The 21,078-nt window shown below is 41.4% G+C and overlaps 1 protein-coding gene across 5 annotated transcripts in view; it reads left to right on the plus strand.

Moving 5' to 3' along the window:
• The first annotated feature begins 9,169 nt into the window (after positions 1-9,169).
• Positions 9,170-21,078, plus strand: part of NLRP3 (NLR family pyrin domain containing 3) — a 47,498-nt gene continuing 35,589 nt past the window's right edge. For 2 of the 5 annotated variants that reach the window (XM_004008740.6, XM_060415737.1), the window contains exons 1-5: positions 9,170-9,206; positions 11,168-11,229; positions 11,415-11,717; positions 15,899-16,003; positions 16,509-18,264. In XM_004008740.6, the coding sequence (XP_004008789.2) occupies positions 11,435-11,717; positions 15,899-16,003; positions 16,509-18,264 (2,144 nt within the window). In that variant the 5' untranslated portion in view covers positions 9,170-9,206; positions 11,168-11,229; positions 11,415-11,434. Of the gene's footprint in view, positions 9,207-11,167; positions 11,718-15,898; positions 16,004-16,508; positions 18,265-21,078 lie in introns of all 5 variants that reach the window. The other 3 variants (XM_042250402.2, XM_042250404.2, XM_042250403.2) reach the window with 2 other exon arrangements.

Raw genomic sequence — 21,078 nt, forward strand, 5'->3', positions numbered from 1 at the left:
AGGTTTCAGCAGGTGTGGAATGTGGGTTTTAGATTGAGGGCTCAATAGTTGTGGTGCAGGGGCTTAATTGTTCCACATCATGTGGAATCTTCCCAAACTAGGGTTCAAACCTGTGTCCCCTGTGTTGGCAGGTGGAGTCTTATCCACTGTACCATCAGGGAAGTCCCAGAAATAGGGGTTCTTAATTGTATTCATTTTCTATGCTGCCATAACAACTTGGCACAAATTTATTGACTTGTAACAATAAAGAATGATTATCTTATGGTTCTGCAGGTCTAAATTCAAATATGGGTCCTGCAATGTTAAAATCATGGTGTCAGCAAGGCTGCCTTCCTTTCTAGAGATTCTAGGGAAGAATCTGTTTCTTTGCCATTTCCAGCTTCCAGATGTCTCTTTTTCCATGTGTCCTTGTATCAGATCACTTTGAACTTTTCTTCATTCCTCTTCCACTTATAAGGACCCTTGTGATGATATTAGTCCCACCTGGATGATCAAGGATACTCTCCTCAATTTTGTCACCTCATTAGAAAACTTGACTTATTTGCTGCCTTAATTCCCTTTTGTCATATAAGGTTGTATACTCATGATTTATGGGGATTAGCATGCGGATGTGCTGGGAGGGAGTGCATTATTGTGCCTGCCTCACTAACTTCCCTTTCTTTGGAATGCTACTAACTTCTACCATGCTACTATATTCAAGTGTTTGTCATTATCTTTTATTTGCCAGATGCCTTTACTTCTTTTGTTTTTCCCTCCTGCATTATCTTTACATAGTTTTCATGATCATTCTTTAAAAAAAAAATTATCACTTTTCTTTAACATAATGGAGTTTTTCCTGGACAGCTTTTTTGGAAAAACTGAATGCTCTGCAATGCAGGAGACCTGAGTTTGATCCCTGGGTTGGGAAGATCTCCTGGAGAAAGGAAAGACTACCCACTCCAGTATTCTGGCCTAGAGAATTCCATGGACTACAGTCCATAGGGTCTCAAAGAGTTGGACATGACTGAATGACTTTCACTTCACTTCACTTCAATTGGAGGAAGAGGTAGCATATATCCCCAAGGCTTCTGTGGATGTCATCCGGGGTGGGGGTGGGGTGGGGGGGTGTCTGTTAACTTGGATGGGAAAAATTTTGATCTTGATTTTTCTCTAATGCAGGCAATACAGCCCATGTATCCTATACATTTGTCACCAGTGGAAATTAGAGTTATTTTCATATCACTTTACAGAAAGGCTGACATATCAGTTACTCTCATCATTTTTTCAAATTATGAATTATTGGGCATAAATACCACAAACTTAAAAAGTATTTTGGTACCTATATTTCAACGTCTTCCTTTGTGATCTTATGTGCTTTATTTTATGCATTTGAATATATTCTTCTGAGAAGGGACCCATGCACATCAGCAGGCTTGCAGCATGGGTACAACCTTCCTGCTTTTTGTCCCATTCTCGCTGTTCCTCTCAGCTGGGTGTGGGCCCCTTCTAAAAAACAGGAAGTTCTTGACATGTGTCAAAACTCTGCACATCACAGATTTTGGGTGGTTTAGCTTGGATTTCTCCTTAGCTGACCAGTGTCAGCAAGAATCAGTCTTCTATTGGTTCACTCACAATTTCTCCCCACACTAGTAGCAGATAACCACTCACTCTTGAAAATGTATGTCCCCATTATATCCCAACATCCTGCCACTACTGTGGTCCACAGGGTTCAAAGATGTTTGATGATTTGCCCAAATACTCAGACCTTGAAATTGCAAGGAGGGTGGGACTGGGGTTGCTATTTCCCACTAGTGTGTCTTCCTTACTCTAGAAAACTCTGGATTCTCTTTATTTTCCTGAAGATGGTCTCTCTCATTATGTCTTTCTCACTCCAGTTCTAGGCTTCAAGAGCCCTGGGCCGTCTCGTGATTGGTGACTTCATAGAAGTAGAAGTTCTTTTTTTGTTTCTCTCTTGTTCTTGATTAATTTCAGAGGAGACCCAAGAGTTAGAGGTTCCTCTTCCTCCTCTCTTTAATAATAAATCTTTTTAGCTTTTTTCCATAACTTTTAAAAGGTTGCTAAGGTTCATCATGTCCTTGCCTTCTGTGGACAATGTGCTCAGTTGCTCAGTCTTGTCCAACTCTGTGACCCCAGGGGCTGTAGCCTGCCAGGCTCCTCGGTCCATGAGGGCTTTATCATAATAGAGACAATACAGAACTGCATGAAGCAGAAATGTCTTCTTCTTCCCACACAGTAACCTTTTGAGGGATAATCTCGGAAGCAAAAATTTGGCGTGTGTCTGTTTTTGTCTTTTCTCTGTCTCTATATAAACATTTTAAGTATTGTAGTTGATCCACAATTGCAATATACCAGCTATAGAGGTAGCTGGTATAGCGAAATATAATTGCTTATTTTAAACTGAGTGCTAGGAGTATAGTTTATACATCTTTATTCTTCTGGGTTAAACGAGAGAGAAAGAAAATGAGGAGTGGAAATGTATAACATAATTAATATTCTTTTTATTGTAGAAAGTATATATAGCACACAATTTTCCATTTTAATGATTTTTTAAATTTAAATTTATTTATTTTAATTGGAGGCTAATTACTTTATAATATTGTATTGGTTTTGCCATACATCAACATGAATCTGCCACTGGTATACACATGTTCCCCATCCTGAACCACCCTCCCACCTCCCTCCCCATACCATCCCTCTGGGTCATCCCAGTGCACCAGCCCCAAGCATCCTGTATCCTGCACCAAACCTGGACTGGCGCTTCATTTCTTATATGATATTATACATGTTTCAATGCCATTCTCCCAAATCATCCCATCCTCTCCCTCTCCCACAGAGTCCAAAAGACTGTTCTATACATCTGTGTCTCTTTTGCTGTCTTGCATACAGGATTATCATTACCATCTTTCTAAATTCCATATATATGCATTATATAGTATACTGTATTGGTGTTTTTCTTTCTGGCTTACTTCACTCTGTATGATAGGCTCCAGTTTCATCCACCTCATTAGAACTGATTAAAACGTATTCTTTTTAATGGCTGAGTAATACTTCATTGTGTATATGTACCACAGCTTTCTTATCCGTTCATCTGCTGATGGACATCTAGGTTGCTTCCATGTCCTGGCTTTTGTAAACAGTGCTATGATGAACATTGGGGTACATGTGTCTCTTTCAATTCTGGTTTCCTTGGTGTGTATGCCCAGCAGTGGGATTGCTGGGTCATCAGGCAGTTCTATTTCCAGTTTTTTAAGGAATCTCCACACTGTTCTCCATAGTGGCTGTACTAGTTTGCATTCCCACCAACAATGTAAGAGGGTTCCCTTTTCTCCACACCCTCTCCAGCATTTATTGCTTATAGACTTTTGGATCACAGCCATTCTGACTGGCATGAAATGGTACCTCATTGTGGTTTTGATTTGCATTTCTCTGATAATGAGTGATGTTGAGCATCTTTTCATGTGTTTGTTAGCCATCTGTAAGTCTTCTTTGGAGAAATGTCTATTTAGTTCTTTGGCCCAGTTTTTGATTGGGTCGTTTGTTTTTCTGGAATTGAGCTGCAGGAGTTGCTTGTATATTTTTGAGATTAGTTGTTTGTCAGTTGCTTCATTTGCTATTATTTTCTCCCATTCAGAAGGCTGTCTTTTCACCTTGCTTATAGTTTCCTTTGTTGTGCAGAAGCTTTTAAGTTTAATTAGGTCCCAGTTGTTTATTTTGCTTTTATTTCCAGAATTCTGGGAGGTGGATCATAGAGGATCCTGCTGTGATTTATGTCAGAGAGTGTTTTGCCTATGTTCTCTAGGGGTTTTATAGTTTCTGGTCTTATGTTTAGATCTTTAATCCATTTTGAGTTTATTTTTGTGTATGGTGTTAGAAAGTGTTCTAGTTTCATTCTTTTACAAGTGGTTGACCAGTTTTCCCAGCACCACTTGTTAAAGAGATTGCTTTTAATCCACTGTATATTCTTTCCTCCTTTGTCGAAGATAAAGTGTCCAAAGGTGCATGGATTTATCTCTGGGCTTTCTATTTTGTTCCATTGATCTATATGTCTGTCTTTGTGCCAGTACCACACTGTCTTGATGACTGTGGCTTTGTAGTAGAGCCTGAAGTCAGGCAGGTTGATTCCTCTAGTTCTATTCTTCTTTCTCAAGATTGCTTTGGCTATTCGAGGCTTTTTGTATTTCCATACAAATTGTGAAATTATTTGTTCTAGTTCTGTGAAAAATACCGCTGGTAGCTTGATAGGGATTGTATTGAATCTGTAGATTGCTTTGGGTAGTATACTCATTTTCACTATATTGATTCTTCTGATCCATGAACATGGTATATTTCTCCATCTATTAGTGTCCTCTTTGATTTCTTTCACCAGTGTTTTATAGTTTTCTATATATAAGTCTTTAGTTTCTTTAGGTAGATATATTCTTAAGTATTTTATTCTTTTTGTTGCAATGGTGAATGGAATTGTTTCCTTAATTTCTTTTTCTACTTTCTCATTATTAGTGTATAGGAATGCATGAGATTTCTGTGTGTTGATTTTATGTCCTGCAATTTTACTATATTCATTGATTAGCTCTAGTAATTTTCTGGTGGAGTCTTTAGGGTTTTCTATGTAGAGGATCATGTCATCTGCAAACAGTGAGAGTTTTATTTCTTCTTCTCCAATTTGGATTCTATTGCAACAAAAAGAATAAAATACTTAGGAATATATCTACCTAAAGAAACTAAAGACACTTTGAAAATAAAGCATTGCAACCATCTGGCATTGCTGCATGTGTTTCTCTGCTGCTGCTGCTGCTATGTCGCTTCAGTCGTGTCTGACTCTGTGCGATCCCATAGACGGCAGCCCACCAGGCTCCCCCGTCCCTGGGATTCTCCAGGCAAGAACACTGGAGTGGGTTGTCATTTCCTTCTCCAATGCATGAAAGTGAAATTTAAAAGTGAAGTCACTTAGTCGTGTCTGACTCTTAGGGGCCCCATGGATTGCAGCCTTCCAGGCTCCCCCGTCCCTGGGATTCTCCAGGCAAGAGGACTGGAGTGGGGAGCCATTGCCTTCTCCGTGTGTTTCTCTAGTTGCAAATCCCACAAGCTGTGGAAATACTAAGCCCATACTCCACAACTATTGAGTCTGTGCTCTAGAGACCAGGAGGCACCACTACTGAGCACACGTGCTGCAACTACTGAAGCCTGTTACCAGCTTCTCATTGTGGTGGCTTCTCTTGTACTGCACAGGCTTCAGTAGTTGCAGCACCTGTGCTCAGTAGTGGTGCCTCCTGGTCTCTAGAGCACAGACTCAATAGTTGTGGAGTATGGGCTTAGTATTTCCACAGCCTGTGGGATTTTCCCTCATCAAGGATCAAACCCGTGTCTCCTGCATCAGCAGGTGGATTCTTTACCACTGAGTCACCAGGGAAGCCTCATGCAAACTCTTAGTTGTGGCATTTGGGATCTAGTTCCCAAATCAGTTCTCCACCCCCTGCTTTGGGGGTGTGGAGTCTTAGCCACTGGACCACCAAGGAAGCCCCCCTGAATCATTAATTTTAATTAATTTAAGTTTACATTTCAGTAGCCATGCGTGACTAGACTAGTAGCTACTCTATTGGTTAGTGCAGAGTTTACGATTGGAAAGTGACAGCAATGCCTGCAGCCTAAAAGAGTATCTTTGCCAGGAAAGCAATGTGCCTTCTGGCTTCTGTAGAACTGAAACTACTCTCCCCACAGGCTCAGGAAGGGTGATTAGCATATCATGTTAACTGTGTGGAGGTCAATGGAAGGGCAAGATGGGTGAAGACTTGGAGGCATTCAGGCCCAGAGATACATGCAGTATTTGGGGTAGCTTGAAATGGCAACCCACTCCAGTACTCTTGCCTGGAAAATTCCATGGATGGAGGAGCATGGTAGGCTACAGTCCATGGGGTTGCAGAGTCGGACACGACTAAGCAACTTCGCTTTCACTTTTCGCACTGTTATTGCTGTTTTGCTTCGGACTTTTCAATAGAATCTTGACTTTAAATGTTTTAGATCTTTGTCACCATGCCTAGACTTTCATATCTCATGTCTGGATTTTTTTTTCGTTCAGAAAATCCCTTATCTCATTTCCTCATTTTCCTCCCACCTGTACAATCAGGGATGGCTCATATGTGCTTGGAAGTGGGTTGGGGCAACAAGTGGATTTACTTTCATTTAGGTTTGGTTTCCTGTAGATTATTCTATTAGAAAGAGTTTGTGGCAAATTTGGGTTTGGAGCCCAATACCCAGAACTCCAATCAACTCTGCTTTACAGAAGTGAGTTGCAGGTGTTTCGTGGGTATAATTGTTTTTCTTTGGTACACAGTATATCATTGTTATTCACCAAGGTTTTAGGAGGGAGTGATGAATAGATAGGAAGAGAATTGTTGTATTCTATTTTTATGGCCTTCTTTGTTTATTATTGGTATTGATTTTGATAGTTCCATATCTGAAACAATGTTTTCAGAATGCAGAATAACAGGCAGGCAAAGCATGGTGTGTTTTTTTATTTTTCTTTTTCTTGATTAGTTTTTATACATGATTAGAGTATCATTTCAAAATTCTGGAATGACATTTGAACTCTGCTTTCTACTTTGCATTTCCCTCTCAGATATTGGTTGATTGATCTGCTATCTCTCTCTGTAGCCTCAGCATCTGGAGTCCTCACAGTTCCTGCATGCACCCTGGCCTTTAACAACATGCAGAGCTTGAGACTCAGGTCTGCTATCCTGCCCTTGCTTTAGTGGGAGTAGATGTCTCTCTTTTGTCTCTCAGAGTGATAGCTTACTGTGAACGATGTTGGATTCGTGATCTCCAAAGAAGATTTAGCTTCAGGACCAGGGACCAGCCTTGATCACTCAAGAGCTTTCGTATAGCAGAGTTTTATTAAAGTAAAAGGTACAGAGAAAGCTTCTGACATAGACATCAGAAGGGGGATGGAGAGTCCCCCCTCCCTAGTCTTAGCAAGGGAGTTATATACTTTTTAAATTGATTATTACAGTAAATCAGAAGAATGTATCAAGATTTTAAGGGTCTTACTAGACCCATTCTCACAATTTACGTTTTAAGAAGACAGAATTAGAACTAACAATAAAAAGATCTTACCAGACCCCTCCCATTATATACATTTTAGGATAACAGGATTAGTCAGAAGGTTTTCAAGAAGGAGAAACTGTCCTCAAGCTGGATATATTGTTATATAATCCTTAGTACAGAGTTTAAGCTGAGCTATTTTATTGCATAATCATCAGCTCTGGGCTTAAAGAAAAAAACGTTTTATATGACTAAGGAATGTAGAAAAAAATGTCCTTTTCTCCTCCTTGGGAACTCCAGATTGCTATCTACTCTTTGAGAGCCCCAGACCCCTCTCTCCTCCTAGGGTACCCCAGACTTCTTATCAACCTGCCTAGGAACTGACTAGCTCAAGAGCATTTTGGACACCATTCTGTGATAGCAGTAGGAGGAGGAGCTAACCACTGATACCAGTTTCTGTGATTCAGGCTCTGTTCCAAAGGCCTCACATTTACCCATTTGCTCAATTTTTATGACAACCATCTCTGATTGGTGCTATTGTTATCCCCATTTTACAGATGAGGAAACTGAGACACAAAGAGACAAAGTCATCCACCAATGCCCCAGTATCCTTATGTTAGACTTGAATGCTTTTCCTTCTTGCTCCAAGTTTCCTGCACTCCCTGGGGGTGCTGAGTGCCTCTCACTTACCATGTTCCATGGAACTTATGCCATTATTGCACTGTGGTCCTGCAGACATGGTAACAGTTAGAAAAGCAGGTCTCGGTGTATCTATCTTCTCTAGCTCTTCTCGGGTAAGGCAAGCTGCTATTCAGCTTTGTGTTCATGTTTGACACACACTCGGTACTCCATCAATTTTAGTTGAACAGATAAGTCAGTGAGTCAGAGAGTAGAGTTCGTGCCTATCCAAAGGAATTGAAATCAGGATCTGATCTTGAAGAGATATGTGCTTCCATGTTCACTGTGGCTTTATTCACAATATCCAAGACACAGAAACAGCATAAGTGTTCATAATCAGAAGAAAGAATAAAGACAACTAAAGCATCCATCAGTAAATGAATGAATAAGAAGGTGTGATATATATATATACATACATATATATTTAGAATGTTGGAATATATGTATATATATTGGAATATATGTTGGACTATATATATTCTATATATATGGAATATTTTATATATTCATATGACTATTTCATATGTATATTAGCATATACATATATGAAAAATTTCACAGTGGAATGTTATTCAGCCATGATAGATAAGGAAATCCTACCATTTGCAACAACATGAATGGATTTTGATGACAAAATGAAATAAATGAGAGGAAAGATGAATATCAAATGAAATCACTCATGTAGGATCTAAAATAGTCAAACTCATTGAAACAGAGTAAAATGACAGTTTCCAGGGGCTGGGGAGAGACAGGAAGAGGGAAATGTTAGTCAGAGAGTGGGCGGTTTCTATTATGCAAGATGGATAAGTCCTGGAGATCTGCTCTACAGCACAGAGCCTGTAGCTAATAATACTAAATTATGTGCTTAATATTTGTTTATGGTAGATCTTATATTGTGTTCTCACCACACACACAAAGTCAATTTTCCCCATATAATAGGGTGGGGAGAAACTTTGGGAGGTGATAAACATGCGTATAGCCTTGATGGTGGTGATGGTTTCACAGGTATATACTTACCTCAATTAAGTGGTGAAGAAAAGTAACAGTCAGTGGTTACTGTATTGTCTACTGACCTCCTCTATGTGACAGCTTGGAAATGAATGGGATCTGCAGTTTGATAGCCAGGTTATGCTTTCGATTGTCTGTTTATGCTGCTATGGTATTCTCCATCACAGACCCCTCTGTGTCATCAAAACACTCACATGGCTGCTGTCAGAGTCAGAGGGAACATTCATTGAGCAGCAGTTGAATTTCCTCCCCTTTTCTACCCCAGTGGCCATTGAGGGGAGGCCAGGTATCTCTGGCTGCAAGCAGGCTCAGCTTTGAGAGCTTCAGTTTGGAAAATCCAGTGATGTGAGTAACCGTTAGTCTCTGCTTTTGCCTGTGATGCAAGCCTGTTTGTTCCAAACTGAGACCACATCCTTCCTGCTGGGTTGTGACTGCTATAAATTCGTTTAGTTTCTCCTCTGGCTGTTCCCGAGGCTGACGTTTGGGTGAGTCCAGCTCTGGAGCGGGGTGGCTGAAATAGCCTGGGGAAGAGTGGGGAGATTGTTTCAAGGGGCAGAATTTGACTAGAGGTTCCTTCTGCCAGCCTTCAAGTCTATCCTTCAACAATGTTTCTGGAATGTTTCTTTTATGTTTATCAATATTTGGTCGCTATGTGTGCCAGTGCATGTGTGTGGGGAGTGGGGGTCAGGGACAGTGACCATGGCTCACACTCACTCCCCTAGAAAGTGGATAGATGGGATGCATATAAAGAAATGAGCATGTTTAGAAACCAAGGGACAGAGAATGTAAAGGTCAGGATGGGGGTGCGCTAAGGTTAGGGATAGGGTAGCACAGAGGAGAGGCAGAGTCCTGATGTGGATGGAAAGATTGATGCAGTGGTACCTGAGAGGGTTGGCAAAGCTGGTCGATCTGTCTGGAGTAGCCCCTTTCCTCCTGCCCCCTGCCAAATGCATAGGGGATTGACTTGACAGGGGACGGCAGGGGGTGGGTGATGCATGATGCAAGGAGTAGAGAGGCAGGAATGGAGACAGGAGTGTTGAACATGTTTAAAATGTCTTGAACATTAAACTGGGTTTTTATGAATTCCAGTTTGGAGAGTTCAAAAGCTTCATAAGCTTTCCCTGGTGGCTCAGATGGCAAAGAGTCTGCCTGCAATGCAGGAGTCCTGGGCTTATAGGGCTTCTCCCTTCCTATGATCCTTTTCTAAATCCAATAATATGAAGAGATCAATTCCAAACAAAGCCAATGTGCTCATCCATCCAAAATCTAGAAATTGTGTATGATCAAGAGATATAGCAGCTGATTTCAAGTCTTTGTGGAACTTGAAGTCTAGTTAGGAAACCAAGACATTGAACATTACAGTGTGATTGAACACTACTCTGTGTGATAAAACCTGGGAAAGTGCTTTTGTTTTTTAACAATCTGATTTTTGGTTTTCCCTGGTGGCTCAGACGGTTAAGAATCTGCCTGCAATGCAGGATGGGTTTGATCCCTGGATCAGGAAGATCCCCTGGAGAAGGAAATTGCAAACCACTCCAGTATTCTTGCCTGGAGAATTATAAAAGAGCCTGGTGGGCTACAGTCCATGGGGTCACAAAGAGTCGGACACAACTGAGCAACTAACGTTTTCACTTTCATCTATATTTTGTTATCATCTTCAACCATTTTTTCCTCCTATTTGACTGAGATACCTACTTAAATGGTGGAAGAAATGTTCTCACACTTTTAGTGCCGAGAAAAATGCAATGTTAGGGGCATGACACAGAAATCAGTGACCCTAATGTAAATCCTGGCTGTGAAAGTCTGGGCAAGTCACTTAGACTAAGACTCAGTTTCTACTTCCATACCACGGAACTAGGAATATAATTTTTCAGTTTTGTGCATCAGTATAGCACCTAACTCATGAGAAGCTCTCAATAAATGTGAGTTCTAATAATTTTTATAATTGTGAATTTTGCAAGGAGACATTAAAGAAATGTATATATTTATCATTCTTCCTTATCACCCCAAGTTCCATCTCATTTCAGTTTTAATCAATCAATGTGTTGATAAAGGGTTTGTTGCAGATTATGCCTTCCTCTGCATGCTTCTATGTTCTCTTTCCTTCTCTCTAGACATATGCTGTTCTGTTATCACCATAATTACTCATTCCTGGCATCCTTTCTTCTCTTGTCCCTCATTCATCTTTCCTTGGTTCAAAACAGAAACAAGAAACCAGAGTCTTTCAGGTGGAAGGAAGGTAAAAAAATCTTTTCCACTCTGCCATTTTATAGATGAGGAACCTGAAGTTGAAAAATAGTGGAGAGATTGCCCAGGGTCATACATAGCCAGTAATCAGTGGGATCAAAGTGCTCTTGGTGATACATCAAGATAGCATCAGGAAGCAGTTTAAGATTACATTGCACTGTTAATGTGATTGTGTTGGTGGTTTTATTTCTCTCCATAGGAGCACCTTTCTTCCATGGCTCAGGACACACACCTGGGTCGAGCCAATAGGAAAACTTTCTGGTAAGAATTTGACTCACTTTTAAAAGCTAAAGATGGCAACTTGTTAGAATCCAGTGATATTTTTTTCCTTTCAATTTTCTGGGTTTTTGATACTTTAGTTCTCTCTGAGGGTAAATTTCTGAAAAGACATCTTAACCATATGCTGTTTGTACCACCTAAATTCCAAGTGTGGATTTATGCCCAAGGACTCTGACCAGGTCTGCAGATGATCATGGCAAGTGTCCGCTGCAAGCTGGCTCGTTACCTGGAGGACCTGGAAGACATAGACTTTAAGAAATTCAAGATGCATTTAGAAGACTATCCCAGTCAGAAGGGCTGCACCTCAATTCCTCGGGGTCAGACAGAAAAAGCAGATCACGTGGATATAGCCACCCTGATGATTGATTTCAATGGGGAAGAGAAGGCATGGGCCATGGCCAAGTGGATTTTTGCTGCAATCAACAGGAGAGACCTTTATGAGAAAGCTAAGAGGGATGAGCCAGAATGGGGTGAGTGGAATGAAGATAGTACTTTTTAAAAATCATGATAAAATATACATAAGATAAAATTTACAATCAGAAGTTTTAGTGTATGATGCAGTGCTGGTAAGCTCATTCACACAGTTGTTCAATCAATCTCCAGAACTCTTTTTCATCTTGCAAAACTCTGTACCCAAGAAACAATCTACCCTCCTCTCAGCCCCTGACAACCACTTTCTGTCTCTATGAATTTGACTATTCTAGTACCTTTTATAAGTGAAATCATAGAATATTTGTCTTTTTGTGTGGCAGCATAAACTTCCTCAAGCTTCATGCACATTGTCTCATATGGCAGGATTTCATTCTTGTTTAAGGTGGAATAATATTTTGTGGTATGTGTATACCACAGTTTGTTCATTCATTCATTCATCCATCAATGGACTTTCTAATTGCTTTAGCTTTTGACCATTGTGAATAATGCTTCTATGAACATGGTTGTACAAATCTCTTTGAGATCTTGCTTTCAATTCTTTTGGGTTTATTTCCAGAAGTGGAATTACTGGCTTATATGGTAATTCTAGTTTAATTTTTTTGAGGAATTGCCATGTTTTCCACAGTAGATGCACCATTTTACATTTCCACTAGCAGTGCACAAGGGTTCTAATTTCTTCACATCCTTACTAACATTTATGTCTTCTTTTTTTGATAGTAGCTGTCCTAATGGGCATGAGATGGTATCTCATTTATATCTCCCTATTGACTAGGGATATTGAACCTCTTCTCATGTGCTTGTTAGTCATTTGCTTATCTTTGGAGAAATGTCTATTCAATTCTTTTCCCATGTTTTAAATGGGTTGTTTGTCTTTTGCTGTTGACCTTTAGGAGTCCTTTATATATATATCCTAGATATTAACCTCTTATCAAACATATGATTTGCAAATATTTTCTCCCATTCTGAGGGTTGTCTTTTCACTCTGTTGATGGTATCCTTTGACAAATCCAAGCTGATATGTTTGTTTTTTAATCACTTATTATCTTGGCTTTATCATCTAATTTTTCTTCTCATGATAGTGCTATGAGAAGATGGAGGAAAGCAGTTTTCTTTTTCTAACTCCTTTAAGGGCTCACGTACCCATAAGAACCTTCTTTAATTAGTTACACTTTGTTCATATCTCTCCTGGGCCTGGACTTCCTCCAAGTCTTCATCTAGCATCTAAGTATCTACCTGCATGGTCAACAGACTTGGATCTCTGCTTCCTATGGCTTGGGGGCAATCTCTCAGCTTATAGAAGTATGTAATTTCTGCAGAAAAGCTTTTCTTATGGCCATTAATTTGGGCATTGGAATTGGTGAAAGAAATCCTTTTCATCTCTGTGGACATATGGTGATGTTCTTCCTTCTGGCTTGGTGTTCTGAGCAAGGGAAGGGTATAAGAAAGGGCTCAGAGGAACCTGGAAAATCACAAGATGATGATGTTGAGCTAGTGAAAAAGAGTAATAAAAATGAATCAATGTTTCTGAAACTGACAAAAATGATGGTATATATGTAGTACATCTATGCCATTTGAAGTCAGTTTTATAGACTTAAACTTCTGTTTTCTAATGAATTATTTTCTGATTACCCTATTTTTTCTTCTAACCTTGTTTTGTCCACATTGGCATATCTAAAGTTAATTAAAAAGTATTTATACTGCCAAATATAAAATAGATCATCAGATCACAAGCAGAGTGAGGTGGGGAAGAAATACGGATCTAATGAGGGAGATAAAAAATAGGGGCATGAAGGCAGGTGTGTTTATGTGATGTTATAAACAAATTGTGTATAATAGCATAATTATAATTGTATCAGTACTGACATTCTCAATAACCATTTTAAAGTGTAATAATCAAGGTTGCTTCTCTGGTGGCTCAGATGGTAAAGAATCTTCTTGCAGTATGGGAGACCTGAGTTCGATCCCTGGGTTGGGAAGACTGCTTGGAGAAGGGAATGGCAACCCACTCCAGTATTCTTGCTTGGAGAATTCCATGGACAGAGGAGCATGGCGGGCTATACAGTTCATGGGGTCACAAAGAGTCAGACAAGACTGAGGGACTGACATTTTCACTTGCAATCGTGGTTGCAGAAGTAGTTGACTAAGCAGATTTTATGGATTTTATTTATTCCTCACAAGAACCCCTGGAGGCCTGTGCTTTTTCAAATAAGTTGTCAATTTCATTATACTAAGTGAAATAAGCCAATCACAAAAAGACAAATATTCTGTGATTCCATTATAAGAGGTACCTAGAGTAGACAAATTCATAGAGACAAAGTGGTGGTTTCCAGGGGCTGTAAAGAATGGGGAATGGAAAACTGTTGTTTAATGGATATAAAGAATTTCATCTTCACCAGATGAAAAATAATTCTGGAGAATGATTGCAAAACCATGTGAAATGAGCCTGGAAAAAGTTATAGTTGTCCGTAGCTCTGTTCTAACCAGAGCCAAGCCTGGATTCAATGCCAAGAGTCTTTGGCGGAATAACGATTATACCATTTGGCTTATACATGTAGGTTTTGGGGGTGGAAGAATTATACCTAGGGTTAGAAGTTTTTGTGTTTTGTGGGCTTTGTTTTTTGTTTCAGGGGGCTGGCTAGTGTTATATTTTAGGTAAAAATTAAGTTTTGCTCTTGGTTTGAGTTAATGTTTAGATTTTATTTTGTGTTTTTGTGTGTGGGGGGTTAACAGCATTTGCATTCAGAATAAGTAGATACCTCAGAATCTTTTATATAGCTCTGGAGTTCCTGCTCAGCTAAATTTATCTGTCCCATGCATTTGCCCTGGTACCTATCTCTTGTTCTGCTGTGTCTAGTTTCTCCTATAAGATACCTGTTTTGGATGTGTTATTTATTGATTGTTTAGGTCTATAATTCTCAACTGTGGATACATGTGGGGCTTTTAAAATAAAAAGGTGCCTTCTACTTGATACTCTGTAATGACCTATATGGGAGTAGAATCTAAAAATGAATGTGTGTGTATATATATATGTATATATATATATATGTATATATATATATATATGATTCACTTTTCTGTACAGCAGAAAACTAGCACAGTATTGTAATCAACTGTACTCCAATAAAAATTATTTTAAAAATAGATAAATATAATGGTGCCTGGGCTCCACCTCAGAGAACTGAAAAAGGATCATTGGGAGTAGAGTCCTAGAATCAATACTTTAAAAACTTTTTAAGTGAATCTGAAGTTAGTCAGAATTCTGAATTAGATATGTCAGATGGGTTATTCTTGCTGTTGAAGATTCCAAATATGGGTCAGATGAATTCCAGGCATTTGGGCTCAAGGGCAGATGATACTGCTGGCCTTTGGCCATCCTGGGGATACCTGAGAGTGTGGGGATGGTCTCAAAACCAGAGCACAAGTGAGGGAGTCTGCCAAAGCTAAATGAGGATGAGAAACTTTGATGCCTCAGATGTTTGCCTTCTGATTTCCAGGCTTCGGAGATAGATTCCAAGACTGGATACAATGAGGACACAATATTAGTTGGTATCCATTGCTTTGAAATTAGGAGTACAGGAATGCCTCCAACTGGACATTCAACTGAGCTGTATTTTGGTTTGGGAGATGTTCAGGGCAGGTGGCTTTGACCTGTGCCAGGTGTTGGCTATTGGATTTCAATTGTTTTTGCTGTTCAGTCACTCAGTTGTGTCTGACTCTGAGACCCATGGACTGTAGCACACCAGGCTTCCCTGTCTTTCACCATCTTCCAGAGCTTGCTCAATCTCATGTCCATTGAGTCTGCGATACCATCCAATCATCTTGTCCTCTGTCATCCCGTTCTCCTCCTGCCTTCAATCTTTCCCAGCATCAGAGTCTTTTCTAATGAGTTGGCTCTTTGCATCAGGTGGCCAAAGTACTGGAGTTTCAGCTTCAGAATCAGTCCTTCCAATGAATATTCAGGGTTAATTTCCTTTAGGATTGACTGGTTTGAACTTCTTGCAGTCCACAAGACTCTCAAGGGTCTTCTCCAATAGTGCAGTTCGAGAGCCTCAATTCTTTGGTGCTCAGCCTTCTATATGGTCCAACTCTCACATCCATACATGGAGACTGGAAACACCATCTTTGACTAGATGGACCTTTGTCGTTGGGTGTCAATGACATAACCTTAATCAGGAGTCGTGGTTTTTAACACTTTGTATTTTCTTCTTTCATTTCTCAGAGAATAGAAATGTTTCTGTGCTAAGTCAGGAAGAAAGCCTTGAAGAAGAATGGATGGGTTTACTGGGATACCTTTCCAGAATCTCTATTTGTAGAAAAAAAAAAGGTAAGCAATCTCATTGGTACTTCTGATTGGGTTTAGAGACCTGGTTCTGTAGGTACTTGAAGCTCAGAGGGTGGATAACTTGGTGATCCTAACATGTTCCTTGGGGTGAAAAGATCTGTCTTAGGAAATCCACTTTAGCTTAAGAAATAGATGCATGTTTCACTGCTTGCAGTCCCAGAACCATGGGTGGGCAACTGAATGTTTCAGGCTTTATAGGGCATGAGCTGCAGACTACGTAAAGGAGTAAGATTGAATGAAAAAGGACTTTCTGGCCAGGGCCAATGCATATGGCACTTTGCTGTTCTTCTGTTCAACTGTGTCTGGGAAGATTTTGACACCCTGCATTTTCTGGGGCTATCCATACCCCAGGCAGTGGCGAGAATTTGCAACTCCCATTCTTCAATATCAGTTTTCATTCCTTAGAGACCACCAGCCCCTATGATAGCTTGTCTCTGTTGATGTGATCAAGCTTCTTCTGAGGTCTAACTTTCTGTCTCTGACATAGATTACTGTAAGAAGTACAGAAAATATGTGAGAAGCAAATTCCAGTGTATTGAAGACAGGAATGCCCGTCTGGGTGAGAGCGTGAACCTCAACAAACGCTTCACCAGGCTGCGTCTCATCAAGGAACACAGGAGCCAACAGGAGAGGGAGCATGAGCTCCTGGCCATTGGTAGGACTTGGGCCAAGATACAGGATAGCCCCGTGAGTTCCGTGAACTTGGAATTGCTGTTTGATCCCGAGGATCAGCACTCTGAGCCTGTGCACACGGTGGTATTCCAGGGAGCAGCGGGCATTGGGAAAACAATACTGGCCAGGAAGATCATGTTGGACTGGGCATCAGAGAAACTTTACCAGGATAGATTTGACTATTTGTTTTACATTCACTGCCGGGAGGTGAGCCTTGGGACTCAGAGGAGCCTGGGGGACCTGATCGCCAGCTGCTGCCCTGGCCCAAATCCACCCATAGGCAAGATTGTAAGCAAGTCTTCCAGGATCCTCTTCCTCATGGACGGCTTTGACGAGCTGCAAGGTGCCTTTGATGAGCACACAGAAGCACTCTGCACAAACTGGCAGAAGGTGGAGCGGGGAGACATTCTCCTGAGCAGCCTCATCAGAAAAAGACTGCTTCCTGAGGCCTCCCTCCTCATCACCACAAGACCTGTGGCCCTGGAGAAACTTCAGCACTTGCTGGGCCAGGCTCGTCATGTGGAGATCCTGGGTTTCTCAGAGGCCAGGAGGAAGGAATATTTCTTAAAGTATTTCTCAGATGAGCAGCAAGCAAGGGAAGCCTTCAGGCTGATTCAGGAGAATGAGATTCTCTTCACCATGTGCTTTATTCCTCTGGTTTGCTGGATTGTGTGCACTGGGCTGAAACAGCAGATGGATAGTGGCAAGAGTCTTGCTCGGACATCCAAGACCACCACTGCAGTGTATATCTTCTTCCTCTCCAGTTTGTTGCAATCTCAGGGAGGGAGCCAGGAGAACCACAACTCTGCTACCCTCTGGGGTCTCTGCTCATTGGCTGCAGATGGAATCTGGAACCAGAAAATCCTATTTGAGGAGTGCGATCTCAGAAATCATGGCCTGCAGAAGGCAGATGTGTCTGCTTTCTTGAGGATGAACCTGTTCCAAAAGGAAGTGGACTGCGAGAAATTCTACAGCTTCATCCACATGACTTTCCAGGAGTTCTTTGCTGCCATGTACTACCTGCTCGAAGAAGATAATCATGGGGAGATGAGGAACATGCCTCAGGCTTGTTCAAAACTTCCCAACCGAGATGTGAAGGTCCTTCTCGAAAACTACGGCAAATTCGAAAAGGGATATCTGATTTTTGTTGTCCGTTTCCTCTTTGGCCTTATAAACCAGGAGAGGACTTCCTACTTAGAGAAAAAACTGAGTTGTAAGATCTCTCAGAAAATCAGGCTAGAGCTGCTGAAATGGATTGAAGCAAAAGCCAAGGCCAAGACACTACAGATTGAGCCCAGCCAGCTGGAATTGTTCTATTGTTTGTATGAGATGCAGGAGGAGGACTTTGTGCAAAGGGCCATGAGCCATTTCCCCAAAATTGAGATCAAGCTGTCCACTAGAATGGACCATGTGGTTTCTTCTTTTTGTATTGAGAACTGTCGCCATGTGGAATCCCTTTCCCTGAGGTTGCTCCATAACTCGCCCAAGGAGGAAGAAGAAGAGGAGGAAGTTAGACACTCTCATATGGACCATTCTGTTCTCTCTGATTCTGAGGTTGCATATTCTCAGGGGTAAGGAGATCTTGCTTCAGGCAATTGGTACTATATGTCCTCTACTTTCTAGTCATCTGATTCTTGGCACTTGCTCTCTCTCCTTTGTTTTCAACAGTCTTGCAAATGCAGTTTCCACAGCTTCAAAACAATGCGATCACTGCTAATTTCTACCAGACCCCTTCATTGGCAGATATTGACTAGTAGAGGAAGAGTAGGTGGACAAATGACATGAGAAAAAAACCAATGAAACAATAAGCAAATGTTTGGTGGATGCCAATTTAGCACAATGTGTTATGTGAAAAAAAAATAATGGAAGAAAATGTTCATAAACTCAAATTTTTTGTAATTTACTTGGGACTTTATTGCTTAATAGCCTGTCACCTAAGGGGCAGAACAACCAGTATGACTCTGTCCAGGAACACAGAGGACAGAGGACCTTAGTGTGGGATGCATGGGGGAGATTTCTTGGAGGAGTGAAGTTTGAGCTTGCCTTGAAAGATTGGCAGAATGTAGGTGGGTGGCAGAGAAGGAAAAGGAATCTTTTACTACCTAGACAATCTCTTCTAGGTCTTGCTGTGTGTGGGGTTTCTCTCGTTGCTGCAAGTAGAGGCCAATCTCTAGTTGCGGTGCACAGGCTCCTCACTGGGGTGGCTTCTCTTATTATAGAGCACAGGCTCTAGGCATACAGGCTTCAGTAGTTGTGGCACGTGGGCTTAATTGGCCTGTACAGATGGAATCTCTCAGGAAGAGGGATGGAACTCATGTCACCTGCATTGGCAGGCAGATTCTTCACCACTGGATCACCAGAAAAGTCCTGGCAGTGGGGTCTTATATGAAGGAGATATGAATGTGGTCTGAAGAAGAGTATTTATGTAGGAGAAAATGGGGAGGGGCATGGCTTCACTGGAACAACCAATGAGGGGAAATAGGGCTGGGAAGGAGAGAGAGCTCCAAGGCCCTCACCCTGTACTTGCAGCCAGGCATTTGTCAACAGCTAGGGCTTCCCTGGTGGCTCAGATGGCAAAAAATCTGTCTGCAAAGCAGGAGACCCTGGTTTGTTCCCTGGGTCAGAAAGACCCCCTGAAGAAGGGTATGGCAACCCACTCCACTATTCTTGCCAGGAGAGTTCCATGGACAGAGGAGCCTGGTGACCTACAGTCCATGGGATCACAAAGAGTTATACATGGCTGAAGAACTAACACTTTCATTTGTCAACAGCACCCACTTCAAGGTCTGTTTACTCAGTTGCTAGAGGGTTGGAAGTCAGTTGTGTGTGTTCATTGGAAGGGTTGAATTCCTTGACTTCTAAATCTTTGGGCAGAAACTACCACAGCTTCAGTGGCTGTGGGGAGGTGTCTGCTCTGTGAAGGCTTGGGTTTGACCTCTATAGGGGATACTTGACATGGGACAAAATTAAGGAGCAAAGGAGCTGGCACTTTCACTGGCAGCAATAAGCTTTTAGCTCCCTCTCTTTTCCTTGGCACTGCTACCGGGATGACTTTTCTATTTATTGTTGGGTCATCAAGGACTACCTGCTGAGGCTTCAGTAGTGGCTAAGACCCAGGTTCTGCTCACAACAACTTACAGTTGGGTTGTGGGGCGAGGCAGGAAACCAGGGCTGTTGGTAGAGGGGGTGGGCTTTGGCAAGAATATCAGTGGAATGCATCTGAAGCACGCAGGGGGAGCACTTGACCAGCTGGATCCTGAAGGATGGAGTATGAAAGAGCCAAGGATGTGCAAGGGGTAGCCCAGACCAAGGGGACGGTGGGTTCAGAGTGGGATGGGAAAGCAGGGTACATTTTAACAATGGCAAATAGTTCAGAATAGCTAGAGAGAAGATGGAAGAGGGAGAGAGCGAGAGCAGGGGGCACTACAGCACCTACAAAAGAGCCTAATATAGTTTGCAAATTCTGTGAACTTTCATTTTCAGTCTTTAGAAAGAAGCATGTATGTTATGACTGCAAGAAAGATTTTCGCTTAGTTTGTTCAGTCTTATAAATAAGATCTCTGTAGATGTTCCACTTGTCACTTATTACAAGAGATGACCTTTTAGTGCTCTCAGTTAATGCAACTGAAAGTGAAGGATCTGTGGCAGTATCTCATTCTTAGAAGCATACCAATTGATACCTGTCGAGAGAAAGAAGACTTGTAGATTTGGTACTGTGCCACCAGGGGCTCAGTTCTGAGGACAGCCTGGACATGAACAATCTGAATTCCTCAAGGTCCCAGACTTCTAGCTTTTTTACATATTGATTTTTTTTTTTTTCCCGAACTATACAGCCCTGTCTGCTACCATGTCTTGAGAGATCTCACTAGGGCACTAAAAATGAAGCTCAGAAAACAAGACACCTGACTAAGATCACAGGATTGCAAAGAAGGCTGGCAGAAACTCAGACTAAAACCTTGAAGAAAAGCCTGATGCCCATCATGGTAGATAACAGCTACCTTCTTCGGAGGATAGGAGCTTGCTTAGTGTGTTGTAGAGCCTTCGAAGGACTAGCAGCATGAGCACCCACCTGGTGCCTGTTAGAAGTGAAGGATTGCAGCCCTGATCCTAGACCCACAGAATCAGAATTTTCATTTTAACAGGAGTAGCACTTTGGAATCACCTGGTAGTCTTAAAAATATCAATATGCTTGGTCCTACCTCAGAAATTCTGGCTTTATTCCTATGATGTGGCCTGGCATAGGGATTTTTGTGATCACTATTGATGCTATTATGCAGCTAATGTAAGAACCAGCATCTGGGTCATTTAGCAGAGTGTCCAGGGCCATGGGCAGGGCAGCCAATTGATGAGGAGGAGAAGGATTCCTGAGGGAGGCTCTTTACAGT

This window comes from Ovis aries, chromosome 5 (genome assembly GCF_016772045.2).
Source record: "Ovis aries strain OAR_USU_Benz2616 breed Rambouillet chromosome 5, ARS-UI_Ramb_v3.0, whole genome shotgun sequence".
NCBI classification, from domain to species: domain Eukaryota; kingdom Metazoa; phylum Chordata; class Mammalia; order Artiodactyla; family Bovidae; genus Ovis; species Ovis aries.